Source organism: Apaloderma vittatum, unplaced genomic scaffold (genome assembly GCF_000703405.1).
Source record: "Apaloderma vittatum isolate BGI_N311 unplaced genomic scaffold, ASM70340v1 scaffold22419, whole genome shotgun sequence".
NCBI classification, from domain to species: Eukaryota; Metazoa; Chordata; class Aves; order Trogoniformes; family Trogonidae; genus Apaloderma; species Apaloderma vittatum.
This window is the reverse complement of record NW_009733787.1, coordinates 1-15,748: the sequence shown is the minus strand read 5'-3', so window position 1 is coordinate 15,748 and position 15,748 is coordinate 1. Positions and strand designations below refer to the sequence as shown.

At 36.9% G+C, this 15,748-nt stretch overlaps 1 protein-coding gene across 1 annotated transcript; it reads left to right on the top strand.

The window, feature by feature from the left end:
- Nucleotides 1-317: 317 nt before the first annotated feature.
- On the top strand, nt 318-13,310 carry LOC104269577 (AP-1 complex subunit sigma-2; the record flags this gene model as incomplete). The annotated part of the gene is made up of 4 exons (XM_009876044.1): nt 318-999; nt 9,031-9,139; nt 10,063-10,200; nt 13,274-13,310. Coding segments are annotated over exons 1-4 (463 nt in total), but the record flags the coding sequence as incomplete, so codon positions are not given.
- Nucleotides 13,311-15,748: the final 2,438 nt, after the last annotated feature.

Sequence of the window (15,748 nt, the reverse complement as noted above, 5' to 3'; positions counted from 1 at the left end):
CGCCGCTTGTCTGTGCTGGCGCTGGTCGGACTTGTCACCCGGGACTAGGCTGGGCTTTTCTCATCGTATTTCACGTCTGTCATATTGCCTGGGAAACTTCCTCAGCCCAGTAGAACTTTGAGCAAAAAGAGGAGGCGAAAAAAAAAAAAAGCACTATTTCCTTTACATTTCCTTTAGTATTGCAGCTACTGGGAAACAGAGGTTCCTCTTAAAATATAATTGCAGCATCACTGCTTTAGAGGAAGCGAGACCTGGAACATAGGACCGCAGGGAAAGCACTTAATCTCTACTCCTTTTGTGTAATGTGAGAAAAGACTAGGCTTTTCTGTGCCGTAGAACTCTCCAGTGGGATATTTAATGCCTTTTAAAGTATTCTGAGGCTTTTCAGAGAGATCTTAAGTGCAAATTGGTCCTGCTGTAAAGCTCTAATCCGGTGAATTGAAAATGAGTTTGGATATTTGAGGAGACTACTCTGCCGATTTTTTGGTAATTTTCTGTACTAAACGCAAATGCAACTATATCGGTGCTGAACGTGATTTATCTGAAATTTGTGTGTATTCCCCCCCTACCTGGTGCTTCTGATGTTCGTTTCTGAAACTTGTGTATGCTTTCTGCTATCTTTGCTTTGACTGACCTTGTTCAGTGGAATCCTTTGTTTTATTGGTACTTCCAAATCTTGCGTAACATCTGCCAGTGCTATAGAAATACATAATGTAGTTAGGGTTTTGGATGGCTATCTTGCTTTCTGTTTGTTTTCTTCTTTTTAGAACTAAGAGACTGAGATTAACCCTTTTTTTCCCCTCTCCTTCTAATTCAACAGATGCAGTTTATGTTGCTTTTTAGTCGCCAGGGGAAACTAAGACTCCAGAAGTGGTATGTCCCATTATCTGACAAAGAAAAGAAGAAAATCACAAGAGAACTTGTTCAAACAGTATTAGCCCGCAAACCGAAAATGTGCAGCTTCCTGGAATGGAGAGACCTGAAGATTGTCTACAAAAGGTTGTTCTGTCTTGCTAACCTCGTAATTGCTATTCATCACAAACAGTGTAATAAGTAGCAAGAAAATAATGAAGGTTGATTTTTTTCTTGTTGGTTTTTTTTTTTGTACTTCCCTCTGCCGATTATGGAGAAGACTGACTTTTCCCTTGAATCTAATTTGATAACCAAGTGGGAATCATTCATGTGTGGAAAATCACTCATGCATTTAGAAATGTGCTGAAGAAGAGAAATGAGGTTTCCTTCTGTTTTCATAAGGAGTGTTGGTTCTTGGTTCTCTGTTTAGATTCATACAGTACAAATATGAAGCATGTAAGATTTAATAAATGATAGAGAAAACCTAAATTTTATAAACATTTACCTCAGGCAGTGACTTTACAAATCACCTGAAACTGTAACTTGCTTTTAAAGACTTACAGAAATAAGGAAATATTTTTTTCAGAGTACCTAGTTTACGTGGTTTTTTGTTGTATTTTTTTATAATTTTTTTTTGCTCTGAATACAAAAAGCATGTCTCTTAATTGAAGAAGCCATGGCTAGTTTTCTTTTGGTGGAAGTAGTATACAGTTTGCTTTGCAATAGTTTAATTTCTCAGTTGTTGACTAACTTTTCTAGCCGTATCTGGCAAGCATTTTTTAGCTTTGTGCTGATCTTTATAATGTATTACAAAGTTCATGTGTGAACTTAAATTTCTCCACAAAAACCAGTAGTCCTCATTGGGGTTTGGTAAGCTGCATCCTTCCAGCTAAAGATTGTGCAGACTTGAGTCATTTCCCTTCTCTAGTTAGTTATAAACTTCAGAAGTTTTGTGCATTCTTATTTTATCTTCTAGATGGTAAATAATTTGGGCCCTACAGGTAACAGTGTTGTATTCTCTCTGTAGGTAGGACAGAGAGAACTGAAATGAAGAGTTTGTAACTCTTTCCAAGAGTATCAAATGGGTAGAATCAGAAAGGTTTAGGTGTTTCAAGTCCTGGTTTCGTATATATGTGTATGTGTGTGTGTGTGTGTATATACACACATATATCTGTCTCATACATCTGTGTGTGTAACATCACACGCATGAATGTTACCGTCTAATGCAGGTAGTTCTTTAACGTAAGGAGGAGGAACAACACGTAAGGCTGTGCTTGAAGGAAGCATACATGTTTTCTTCTGCCTCTCAATTTCCTCATGTAACTTCTCGTGCATGCATGTAGAGAAGCTTGCTCAACTGCTTTGTGTGTTCTCATAAGTGATAACGCCTGCAAGTGCTCTTTCAGTAAGGATTTTACGGGACTAGATCAGGGAAGCTAGGCATGAACAGGCCAGCCTGTTCCTTTCCTTGTGCAGTCTTGAACAGCAGTAGCTGTTATGGCAGTGTGTTGATTCCACACAGCTGCTTTCTCTCCCTGCCTGTTAATTACTTTTTATAAATACTTATATCCTTTCCTATCAAGGGAGCTTGTTGAAATTTGAGTGTGTGAGTTGCTGACCGATGTGGTGTTCATGCATCTCAGTAGTGGGCTGTGGGTCCTGCAGTCAAGGAGAATGAAGAAATTTCCTGGGAGATGTATCTAGACACTTTTGGGGCAGATGTAGACTGCAGTCCATCTGCTAGACTGCTGGTGTGCACAGCTGACTGCAGTAGCATATTTCACTGCAAACCCATCTGGCACAGTTAGCCTATGAAATCTTGCTGAAGACTACCTTGTACCAACCTAGTGAACATCTCAAGTCTTGTTTTATTTTCTTTTTTTTGGCTAAAACATCCATAGAAGGACTCGGTATGAGAAGTAATAGTTGAAATTCCCTTATGTGGTAACATTAACAGCTTTTGAGTTTATGTGACTTTTTACAATAATCACACTGTGATTAAAGTTGATGAGTACCCGCTAGTATGATTTCTTTGAAAAGGGGCATCTGTTACAGCTTAAAAGTAGATAATCCAAAGAAGACAACTGTAAGTCAAAGTCTAATACCTTCTGAAAGCTGAGTGGCTAAAAGAGAAACACACCTGCAGGAACTTTTTTGTGGTTTATGAAATTGCAAAAGGTATTCCCAATTGCTCTCAGACAAAAGACTCTTAGCACCTCTGCTAAGATCTCCTCTTGTCTGATCTATTACTGGGAAAGATCTGAACCTCCTAGCGCAAACTATTTTCAATATAAGCTGTAAAAGTATGTGCATAGTGCTATTGTACATGTTGCGTGTACATATTGCTATTATGAGTCTTAAATTGCTGAAATTGATGTGCTATTCTGGTTTATATACTATATTTACTGTCAACATATAAGAGAGAATTTACCTAGATATTGCATCTTTTCGGTTGGCATTATGAGAAGTATACTCAAGGGTCTCAATTGATGTACCTTTTTTGCAAGAATTGAATGGACGCAAATGCAAAATTGGCAAGCCAGTGGTTTTTGTTGTCTTCTGATACTTAACATTTATGAAGAAAGGTTTGCTATTTTGCTTAGCTTCCTTAGCGCTGTAGCATTTCACCCTTACAGGATGCTTTCTGAATGAAACTTGAAGAAAATATGGCTAAATGTTCTAAAGTCCTTCAGAATGTCTATAACTAACTCCTTATTTTCCTTGGTTTCATATGTGATAATAGCATTGATAAAAGCATTGATAATAGTTGCAAAGCAGGGTCAATTGTTGCCAGCTTAGTTTTTTTTCTTTGGCGCTATGAAACACAGATAGAAAGGTGCCCTGCTTCTGACATGGTTCACGAATTGGGATTTATGTGTTCTCTAGCTGAAGAGAATTTTTCAACCAGAAGATTGAAAAAGGATGTGAGCTACTAACTTGGAGACAGAAATTTGAAATGACTTGCTGGCAAAAAAATAATAATTCAAATATGGGAAGCCAACAACAGTTGCACTTTATGAGGATGGAGAGGAAGGGAGTCATCTGCAGACAGCTGTTAGACCTTGGAGTCCAAGTGGACAGTAAGTTGTCCATGGGACAGCAACGTGCCCTTGTGGCCAGGAGGGATCCCCCTGGGGTGCATTAAGAAAAGTGTGTCGAGCAGGTCTGGGGAGGTTCTCCTCCCCCACTGCTCTGCCCTGGTGAGACCACACCTCGAAAACCTTGGGCTCACCAGTTCAAGAAAGACAGGGACCTACTGGAGAAAGTCCAATGGAGAGCTACGAGGATGATGAAGGGACTTGAACATCTTTCCTATGAAGAGAGACTGAGAGAACTGGAGCTGTTCAGTGTTGAAAAGAGAAGTCTGAGAGGGGATCTTATTAATGTGTACAAATATCTGAGGGATGGATGTCAAGAGGAAGGTATTAGTCTCTTTTTGGTGGTGCCTGGTAATGGGACAAGGAACAATGCGTATAAGAACATAGAAAGTTCCACCTTAACATGAGGAGAAACTTCTTTACTGTGAGGGTGACAGAGCCCTGGCACAGGCTGCCCAGAGAGGTTGTGGAGTCTCCTTCTCTGGAGACTTTCAAAACCCGGCTGGATGCGTTCCTGTGTGGCTGCCCTAGGGGATCCTGCTCTGGCAGAGGGGTTGGACTAGATGATATCTAGAGGTCCCTTCCAACGTCGAACATTCTGTGGTTCTATGCTTCTGTGATTGCAAGAAATAGAATTAAGGATTGCTCTTTGTTTTGTTGTTTTAAAAAAGTAACTGCAGTGCTCTTGGGGCATATAGGGTAGAAGTTCATGCAGCTTTCCCCTTATGGCAGAGAAATCCCTTAAATGTTAGTATTTACTAAAAAAGGAACTTGAAGATGTTATTTTTCTTTCTTTGAAGATGTCAGCTGTTAACTATTTTAGTTTCTGACAGCATGAAGTTTTTTGTTGTGTAATATATTGCAGTCAAAATTGGAAATTGAAGAATAACCAATTTTTATAGAAATTTCACTCTTTTTAGCATTAGTTAACTGAGATCATGGGACTTGGTTATTGTTGATTGGTAATTTGATTAAGGATTGTGGCTCTGCTTTTATTTTTCCGTTTGGAACTGTATTTGCAGTTTAAAGTTAAAAAACTGTCAACTTGTGCTGCCCTTTAATGTTGTGGCAATTGTCTTTTACTTAAAATAACCATAATAATAGGTTGTATATTAAAGAATTAAGGAAAAATAAGTTGTAGAATGTTTTGGTTTCTTTTTTACCCGCTCCCTTCTGAAAGAGACAATGAAAGAATTCTGCAAGTAGGGTGCCTCAGGTCAAAGTATGGCATGATCTCCATCTTTCTTACATACGTTGTAGCTGCCAGTTGTTGATTATGGTTACTATGGTGTTGATTAGATGGCTCTGTAAAATTGATGGAATGCAGTGATTATAATGAATTACTTGAGTTTGATTATTTTAACTTCATCAGGTCGTCTTTGTAGAGGATTCTAGTTCATGTGGCACTAGGAGGACTTTAGCATCAAGAAGCACCAGCTTTTTCTTAGAGGATTAGCAGTACTAAGCTTTTGTTTGTTTTTAAAACTATGGAGGGTGGGCAAGGAGACCATGTATAGTGTTGCTGAAATGAGAAACTGTAAAAGAAATGCTTATCCTGTGCAGTGGTGGTGTTGATTTCTATATCAGTTACTGGATAGTGACTGATTTGCCTGCCCTAGAGTCTCAGAACTTGTTTTATTAAGGCAACCAGTAAATTTTTTGGAGGAAAAAAAAAAAAGTCTCTTATCAGCCACAACCTTTTAGCGGTCCCAGTTTTCATTAGGTCAGCTATCACCAAACCACAAATTCTTTGGCTTTCATAAGCACCTGTCTGCCTTTTAAAGGCAACTTGGCTATCACTGGCAGTTCATCTCTGCTTCTGCCCAACTCTTTAAGTTTAAACTTCTGCAGTTAGGATCTACATGCCAAGTGACTTTGATGTTGACAGACTTACAGCTTTCTTGCAGGTTTTCCAGGTGACAAACTTCCAGGGATGACTTGAGCAGGTGTTCTCTCATCTGGTAGAACACCACTGAACTGGTAGGATTTGCAAGCTTATGCTCAGTCCACAGTGACCTGATCTCCCAAGCAGAGTTACTCAACCTGGCGGTGAGCAGGGAGTAGCAGGGAGTACTACTGAAGCCATGCCTGCCAGTTGCGATGCTTCCTGCTACTGAAATGCTGTAGCTATTGAGGGAGCAGTGTATTGAATTTGTTTCCTATCACAAAAGAAAACAAACGATAAGGTAATCTCTGTGAAGGCAAGAATTTACGTAAGTATTTATACCTCCTGTGTTTCCTTTTTGTTCTTTTATTCCATATTACATTTTCAGATGATTTTTCCAAACTGGTTTTGATCTCTCTGGTTTCGGCTCCCTTTCTGACAAAGTGGAGGATGTTTATCATAAAATATTCCCCTAAATGAGTGTAAGTAGCTGAGTTGGGTCTGAGGATTCTGCTAGTAATACCTGCTGAGGAAAAATAAAAAAACCCAAACACCACAATTGCAATAGGAATAAAAAGGGCGGAATGTTTCTTACAGACTGTACTACATTTGCTTTTGTATGATGTGGCATACTTTGCTTATCAGGGTTTGCTTTTTCATTGGGTGCATATGAAAGAGATTTCTGTCAGGCTCATTAGGAAGCTTTCTGTAGAGCAGAAATCTTTGTTAGCTGGAGTAATCTGCTTGTCTTTATATGGACGCTCTCTGCGTAAGCTTCTACGTTTGGCAAAACCTCTAGTTTATCTGCTGTCGACTATAGGTGAAAACTTTTTCCTGAAGACCTGGCCTGCAGAGAGAAAAAATTACAATAAACTATTACCCTTGAGAATTTGGGTCAGAGGAAAGTTACAACTTTGTAATATGCTCATGCACTTGGCAATGACAGCTGACTTCTTTACACTCTTAAGCTATTTTCTGTGTAGGCTTATTGAATTTGCCTTTGTTTTCTTTGAGTAGTGACCCATTAGACACCGTTACTACTTAAGAAATACTTTGAAAAATATTCTCTGCATATAATAACGGATACCTGTTTTGTGTTAAGATGCCCACTGAGTTTTGTGTCTCGGTATCCTTTCTCCAAAACTGTGATTGTCAAAGCTTGAATGTGTAGCCTACTCACTAATTGCCAAATAAAGTATTTCAAAAGTACGTTACGTTTTCTTTTAAACGAGGACGCTGAGAGCAGACCAATTTCTAGGAAAGTATTTTTTTAGGTAGTGGTGTGTTCCTCCTCCTTTTTTGCGTAAAAAAGGTACTCAGAAAGTATCAAAAGATGCTCTTAAGTAATAGCAAAGTACAAAAAGACTGTTGCATGTGGATAAATTTCAAATATTTGAGTCAATTTTGATTTGCTAAAGTCTCCTGGTGTGTGATTCAACTTATGTTTAAGCACTGTAAGGAAACAGTTAAACTGCACTTCCCCGTAATGCTGTTCATCTGAATATGAAGAAAGCTTTGTTTAGATGGATTTGGCCTGAGTGCTGGTAATTAGTGTAAATGTCAAGTAATAAGCCAAAGATTTTGTTTTAATTTTTATTTTTACAACTAAATATAGCATGGAGTTTGACTTATAAATTCCTTACTGGTTTTGAAAATATATTTTTTTCTTTATAGTGTGACTTTCCAGTACTTATTTTCAAAAATAGCTTTGTCTAAAAGATACCCTATACAGATTGGATCTTGCAAGCTAATACAATAACTGTAAATGTCCTTGGAAAAATTAGTAAGGCACAAACACAACAGTGTAAAATCAAACAAGACTGTACTTGGATGGATTTCTGATAAGCTGAGCAGTTGTCACGGTGAAGAGATGAAAGAGCATCAGTGGAAGTGTCTTCCTCTCTTTCCCTGCCATCATTTTTTGTGGTGGGATGGTAAGAAGTCAGTAGTAGGCAGTAGTTTAAAACTTTTGAATAAAAGTTATTCTGATCAGTTGTTAGTGATGAAGCTGTAGTAATTTTACTTGCCTGAATGGGGGGACTTTGAGGTCATAAATGATGCTACGCGAGTGCCTGGGAGACAAACTTGAACATACTACAAAATACAGCATTTTTTGCAGGCCTTCTAGCCAGAACCCCTGACAGTTTTTTCAGGGGCTTAAAAAGTCCCAGCTGATAAAATATGTGCAATGTTTAAATGTGCATGCTTTTCTGTGAATGGGAAACAAATATGTGTCTTAAGCTTGTCATTCACATCTGAATGACTTCTTTTTTCAATAGGTCTGGCTATTCAGTCCTTAATGTGGCCAGGTTTCCTTTCTTCACAGGCAAACAAAAGGTGTTTCTGGTTCATGTAAATTTATCAGTTACAACAGGTGTTAATTGAAGTCTCATTGTGTGTCTGTATGGCATATGGTTTTGGCACTTTAGAAGAAGCTAAATGGGTTTCTGGGCTTTCATCCCTGTTTCGTTTTTGAATCATCTTTTTTAAACACGGCTTGTAGAAGTGTATAGTAGAGCACAGCAGAATGAATTGGATAGTCTTTTTGTTAAAGTGGAATTTAGGATCGTATCTGAAGTAAAGAATTTCGTGTCTTTCAAGGTGGAAATGGATTACTAGAAACTAGCTTATGGCCTCTCCTTTGATACCAAGACAGTTGGTAGCCTTTGGATTTTTGACTTGAGGTATATGACATTAGTTTTGGAGGTGTTGGTTAAATTCCCTATAATGACCAAATTGTAATTGCTAATTCAATTTAGCTTTCCCAAGTAATCTTCTATAGTTTCTAGTATCACTGTGTGTATCTTGTGTGATAAAAATTTAAGATCAGATCTGTTGATAAGTATACCAGTGTTTGGATGTTACAGATAGTACAGAAAATATCTTGCCACAGTACTCTGCCAGGAGGCCAAAAAATCGAGTATATTTCCTTTTCCAGCCACATCTTAGCTTAGGCTATTTGATTCCATCAGTCAGAGGATGGTAAAGACTGCAGTTTTGCTTGACTCAAGATTCATTTTGTACATGCATATGTCTGCTCGTGTTTCAGCCTTCTGTGGTAGAACTTGCATGGCTGTGGTTTTAAAGTAACTGTGTTAATCTTAAGTATGAAGGACTACTGAGGACACAACACATCTCAAGTACATACATTTTTCTCATTCATGTGCTAACATTGGGATTATTTTATTATTACAGATATGCAAGCCTCTATTTCTGCTGTGCTATTGAAGATCAGGACAATGAACTAATAACTCTGGAAATAATTCATCGCTATGTAGAACTTCTTGACAAGTATTTTGGCAGTGTGAGTTAGTAATTTCTTTTTAACTTTTATAGATTTACAGTCTCTTTATATTACATCTTTTTGGTTTATGCCCACAGCACTTTTAAAAACCTTAATCAACAAGCTGTTGAAAAGGTGCATTGGCCAAACCAAGTCACTTGCTTGGCCAAACTAAACTGATGCTTGCCTATATCAGTGTTAAAATAAAAATTTAATTATTGATTTGAGAGATCTGATATTAATTATCTGTATTTATTTAATTTTGTAGTAGTGTCATTTGAGGTCGGATAATATCTTACCCCTAGCTTTGTGTGTAGGCACACGGCCTTCTCACTCCCTGGCACTGTTCTAGTGTGTAGACACTTCTTACATCTGCTTCTGAAGCAGACAGTTGGTTGTGAACTACCAGGAGCAGTACAGAAAGAAAAGACAGACATCTGCTTATCCACATAGCAAACACAAATAAATGAAGTAATCTACATTAGTGCCCTTAAACTGCTGCTCATCCTTTTGCCTTCCTAGCCCTTCTGACTAGGAGATGCACAGGTTGAATAAGAAATTTGGGGGTACTGTGTTTTCACATGTTTCTGTTAAGATTGCATGATCTGCCTTTGGATACTGCAGGTAAGAAAAGACCTTTTAAAGGCATATTCTCTTGCCTTACAAAGAGCTGGTTATGAATTGAACCCTTTTTAACACTGAAAATGTTTTTTCAAAGAAGTTGTTATAACCATTTTTAACTCAATAAAGATTTTTTTTCTTTTTTTTCCCCTCAAAGAATTGGTTCTTTTGTTGCCCCATTTCTTAAAGCATTATAGGCTGAGACTAACATCTTGATTTGGTGATGTTTGGTGAAACTGTGAACAAGTTTAAGCTTTGTGAGAGGGTATACCTCAACAGGTAGTATCCTCCCATTTTGCAGTAATGCTCAATGTTCTTTTTAGGTATGTGAACTTGATATAATCTTCAATTTTGAAAAAGCCTATTTCATTCTGGACGAGTTCCTTTTAGGAGGGGAGGTGCAGGAGACTTCTAAGAAAAATGTTCTCAAAGCCATTGAACAGGCAGATCTCTTACAGGAGGTAAGCAAACGCAACTTCTTTGGCCAAAGTATCAGCATGGTAGACTGATTTGAAAAAGCTTCTGTTTCTGAAAAAGCTTGTAGAAGGTGCATTTTAGCATGCTTAACATGTAATTTCTAGTTAGTTGTCCTAATTGTGCAATATGATGACATTAATGTTCTTTTCATTTTGTTTGGTGTGTGTATATTGTAACCTCCTGTGATTTTGAGTTTTGCTAGAAATGCAAGTGGCTGTTTTATGTGTGTATCTAGATAATTATGTTGCTTTAGCTTAGTTTTGTCCATGTGTCTCTCATTTCTTCTTTTTATTAATCAACCACTAGTTTTCTGTCATACCTGATGCATGTTCACTTCTTTGCTGTTTCATTGCTGAAATCCAGAAGCTAGACTCTCTTCTTTGAGACTCACTCAGGTATAGTTCTTATTCTAAAGACCTGCCTTTCTGCTGTAGGTTGCTTACTTTGGAACTTTTCTGTCTTTTACATTGACAAAGCAGTAGTAGTAGTGCTATAGAAACATACAGAATTAAGTATAAGAACACTTGGGGTTTTTTTCCACTTTGAATGCTTTTGTTGTTCATTACTAACTTTGAAGACAGACAGACTGCATCTCTACCATTTTTCTTTGGGAAATGTTTGATGGGAAAGTGTTCAATGGTAGAAAAGGTTAGTGTAATTTCCCCACATTTCTCCATCCTATGCTGTTTTGGGAGGGGGGGATTTGGGTATTTTATTTGTTGTGGGGTTTTCTGTTTTGTTTTTTTACTGAATTGCTGTAGTCTTGAGGTCAGCATTAAGGTCCTTGAATGTCTAGATGGAAGTCACAAAATTCTGGTGTGCTGGAAGAATCATCAGTCTTTTGTGCAAATCAGTGGAGTATGTGGTTTAACAGGGATGATGAACCTTATTTTTTTAAAATGTAGTGTGGTTTGGTGAGAAGATTCTATGTAAGTGTAAGCTCCTCTATTCTTTTCCCTTCATGTGAATCTTCAGTTTCTTATTTCGTCCTGTGAGCTAATTGCTTAATTCTCATATAAGCATTCTGTTGTTCCACTTGGTACGTTTTTTTTATGTGTTGAATGTGATGTTAATAGGATGGGGAAACACGAAATATTCTTTACCCTTGTAGTTGTGTTTGTAATCCTGTCAGAGTACAGACAGATCCACAGCACATTAAAGTTCTTGTCTGTCAACAGCTAGTTAATGTCACGAACAAGGTCAGACACACAGATTTGCTACCCTATTTTTCTAGGAAGGAAGTACATGCACGCACTTACTGCTTCTCTTCTGATGCAGTTTTTGTTGAGCATTTCTCTACTCTTAGAAGAAGGTGTCTTAGCCAGAAGTCCTGTTGCAGTTTACAAAGAGGTGGAAACAACAATCTCTTAATTATCTTAAAATATTTCGTTCTTCTTTATAAGAAAATTAACTAATCCGTTATTTGTTATTCCAGTCTGCCTCCTGCAAATGCACTTTTAGTTATGGATAAAATAAATTATTGCATTTTTCCCATTCTCACTGGTTTTGAACTTTATTTTCACCTTTTTCTTAGGGCTCTTCTAAAGCAAAAGAGCATTCTGCCTCTAGGACTTAATTACTGCTTTTCTATCCAAACAATTAGCATTTTTTTATTACACTTTGTATAATCTCAAGTTAGTTTTATGCAAAAGGAAGCTTCACTTTTTCAATGGGAGACTTTTTCCTTGCCCTGATAGCTTTACTCAGATTACCCTTCTTTTCCCCATCTCTGAAATTTTTTGTTCTGTCAGGGTTTATTAAATATTATTGTTTAAATTGGAATGTAGCAGTTCACAATGGCACTGCTCTAGTCATATGTTTGGTTTTTATATTTTTCATTCTTAGTTATATTATATTGACTGTTGATCAAGTATAAAATTACTCCATATATCTGATTTTTAGTTTGTAAAACCTGTAACAGTCTGAGCTCGTATTTAAATTGAGCTTCCAATAAAGTTGAACTCTTTCTCCAGAGGTTTGGGGTTTTTTTTATCAACTACTCCTATGTGCATGCTGAGTTTGATGAAGAGGGTTGTTAAAATAATAGTTTGTCACAACTGGAGACTTCCTGGTACTTTCAGTTAATTTCGGCTTCTCAAAATATTTCAAAGCTACCAGAATGAAGTGTGGTTTGATTCCAAATGCAAACCATTTCAAGTAGGGTTGTTGTGTGTTTGTTTTTGACCATGTCAGATTCTAATTATGCAGAACAAAAGGTCTTTTATTTGGCCTTGAATGCTGATATTGCGTAATTTAAAAATTATTAATCGGTGTTGAATACACATTAATAATTGGTAACGCTACATACATTAATGTATGAAGCACCTTAAAGATTAAAAGCCGTACAGAATACTTTCGCAAAGGAAAATCATTACAAATACATTAAGTGGCTATTTGCGTGACGCTAAAAGAAAATGTGCGGAGGCATAAATTGCTGAATAGTGGATTAGTTCTTAATAGCCTTGCCTACTTGTAGCGTCTGTGGCAGTTTTCCAGGATGTACTTTTGTTTCTGAGAACCTACTTCAGTTTGTCATTAAGTTCTTGATGCTGCACAGTCCTTTTAGGAACTGCTAGAGTTTGTGTGACTGAAACATACTAATTTCTTAAGCTATTTTCACCTTCACTTTCTTGTTAGCTCTGCAGTAACATGTTCAGTTCCAATATTCATTCCCTAACCTCTCCCATTTGTTACCACCTCGTAATTTACCAGTAGTCAGTCATCAGTATTGTCTATGATATCCATACAAATTATAGTAAAAACTAATTCATCCAGTGCTCCTGTGGTTCTTTTTAAATATATTGCTAGAAATACTTCTGTTTGGAAGAGTGCCATCACGTGTCTTGTTTGTTAATCTTATATCATGTTTGCTACAGAAATTTTGAATACCTAAACAGTGATTACAAAGATACATGTTTCTGAGAAGTTTTTTTGTTTTTTTGTTTGAAAATTGGAGGCTGCAGTATGTTACTGCATGAGTTATACACCCATGGTGTGTGGAACAGCTGAAAAATAATCCTGTGCATGGTTTCATGATAGTTAATTTTTTTAATGCAGGAAACTAGCAGTATGTTCTATGCAAAAGAGGGGCTCTGTTTTTTTATTATTTTTTTTCCCCCCCACTTAAAAGTCTAATTGCTGTGGTTTTATTTGATAGTCCAAGTAATTTAGTATGATGCTTGGAAATTCATGTCTATTTACTGTGAAAAAACACTAAAATCAAGGAGTTTAGAATTCTAATATATAAACAAGCAGTTATGCGTATATTTAAAAGCAAGTTTATACAGATTTGTTCATGCACATCTGAAGCAGAAGTTTCTAAATGCTGGCTTCAGGTGAAGATTCTTTTTGTGATTCATCCTGTATATTTTTTAATAAAAATATTGTGGAAATTATCCCCATTTTGTCCACCACTATTCTTTTGTAGGGCGTATATGCATTCTTTTAGTAGGTGATTGCAGAGCATCTCATACCTCCTTAAAAACACGAGTTTTTGAAGTATTGCAGTAAAAAGAACAGTGGGTCTGTTGACAAATCACACTTTTTGTTTCCATCGCTACTTAATGATCAAAAATCTGAAAGCTTTGTGAATGATTTTTCTTAGGCTCTTGCAGTTTGGCCTCAGGTAGCATTTACTAGTCGTTCCAGATGAAGAATAATATATGCACTATCAATTGACCTTATTTCCTCTGCTATTTCAAATCCTCACCTCATCCTGTATCCAAAAGGATGCTTAAGTTAATGTCAGCTGACTTGTACTAGATGCTTAGAGTTGCTGTGTATATTTAAGTTTTAGTTTTAGAATGAGCAGCTTAGACTGGAAATGAAAATTTGGTAAATTTCCTGTATACGCCATGAAAATTTTCTTACTGGAGGTGAAATGTGGTAATTAGAACATGTAGGTTTGAAGATGTGCATAATAGTAGAGAGATGGTGGTAGATTGCCCTTGAGATATGACAAAATAAAGGAACGTTAACATTAGCAATGGCAGAAGAAAATCCCTGATACTTAAGCCTAGAGTGGGTGGGAGTATAAGGATTTCTGTCTTGGTTTCAGGAACAGCCTGCCTAAGAACCTGTTTCATGCTAGTCTCCTGAGAAACTTACTGTAATTAATGCAATTAATTCAGTCTTCACTTAATGTTAGCTCTTAAATACTCACTACTGAAATAGACTGTCTTCCTAAGTTGGCAGTGACATTATTTGCCTTTGCTGTACCTGTATTCCTCTTAATGTGAAACAAGAATGAATAATGAAATTTTTATTGTAATAGAGATCTGACTGCCTTGATTGCCATCTGTTCTTCATATCTAACTTCTGACTTGGTCTCAGGTAGTCAGCTTGATTGGTTAGTTCAACATTGCAGTTAAGACACGTGTGTCTTGATTTTAGACACAGATAATGATCTGTAATTTCGTTTTAGAAGATACATATGGGAAGCTATGGAAGTTACCATGAATGAGAAAGCAGTATGTTGTTGTTAAGGATTATTTAAGGAATAGGAAATAGCTACAGTCTCTGAGAATTTGAACTCCCTTGCAGTTTGTAGATGACACAGTAAGTTGTGGTAGCACTTTGGTAGCTGATGCTTTTGTAAAATGCATTTCAGGCTTCAGCCCCTGAAGGATGTTGAGTATGTAGCAGGAAAGAGGTTATAATGCAGTTAAGTTGTTAGGTTAAGTATGGATTGTCTGCCTTGTCCACTTATATGGAACATATTGACTCTGATACATTGATCAAAAGTAAAGTGAGCTTGTTTATGGAATTGGTTCTAGACATTACTTAAGAACCTAGAATGAAAATATTTCAGATTTTATAGGTAGAACAAATACATCCAACTTGGGAATGTACATTCAACATACTTTCTTTTTGAGATATTGCATGTTTTCCTAATTCTGCTGCTCACATCTAGGTGTTCTTCAAGTAGCAGGTAAGGAAATGCATGTGTGCAGAAATGGCTCTTTGTAAGATACTCCAAGTGTGAAGTATCTGTCAGTATCGGGCCTAAAAAGTTGAACTGCTTGTTTTTAAAGACTGAATCACTGAATAACAAAATATTGTTAACCAAAAGCAAGATAAAGTGTATTGGGCCTAAGTGAAGAGGTCAGTTGCTTTTGTGTTTATTTCCCCTTGTCTTAGGAAAATTTGTGTATTTGTTGTTTTGTTATGATATGGTTATAAAAACTACTGTGCTCCTTAAATCAGTGTCTGTGAGATGAAGAGCAATGGGATACTGAAGTTACAAAGAGTGGTTGTGTGGAAACATTCAAGTTTAGAATTTCCAAGTGTGTCACTTAATTGCAAGCCTTGTCATGCTATCATCTGTTCTTTGTGTATGTTTTGTGTTAATTACTTTGCTCTTTGTAACATTATATTCAAGTAAAAAGTAGCTTAAAATCCTTACGGAACTGCATTTCTGAGTTCATGTATATATATGTTTATGACTATCTTGCTTGTCGTTGACTGTGCTATAGACTATTGAGTTTTATAGAATCACTGATAAAACCTGCCAACAGGTTTTTTAAGTCGTTG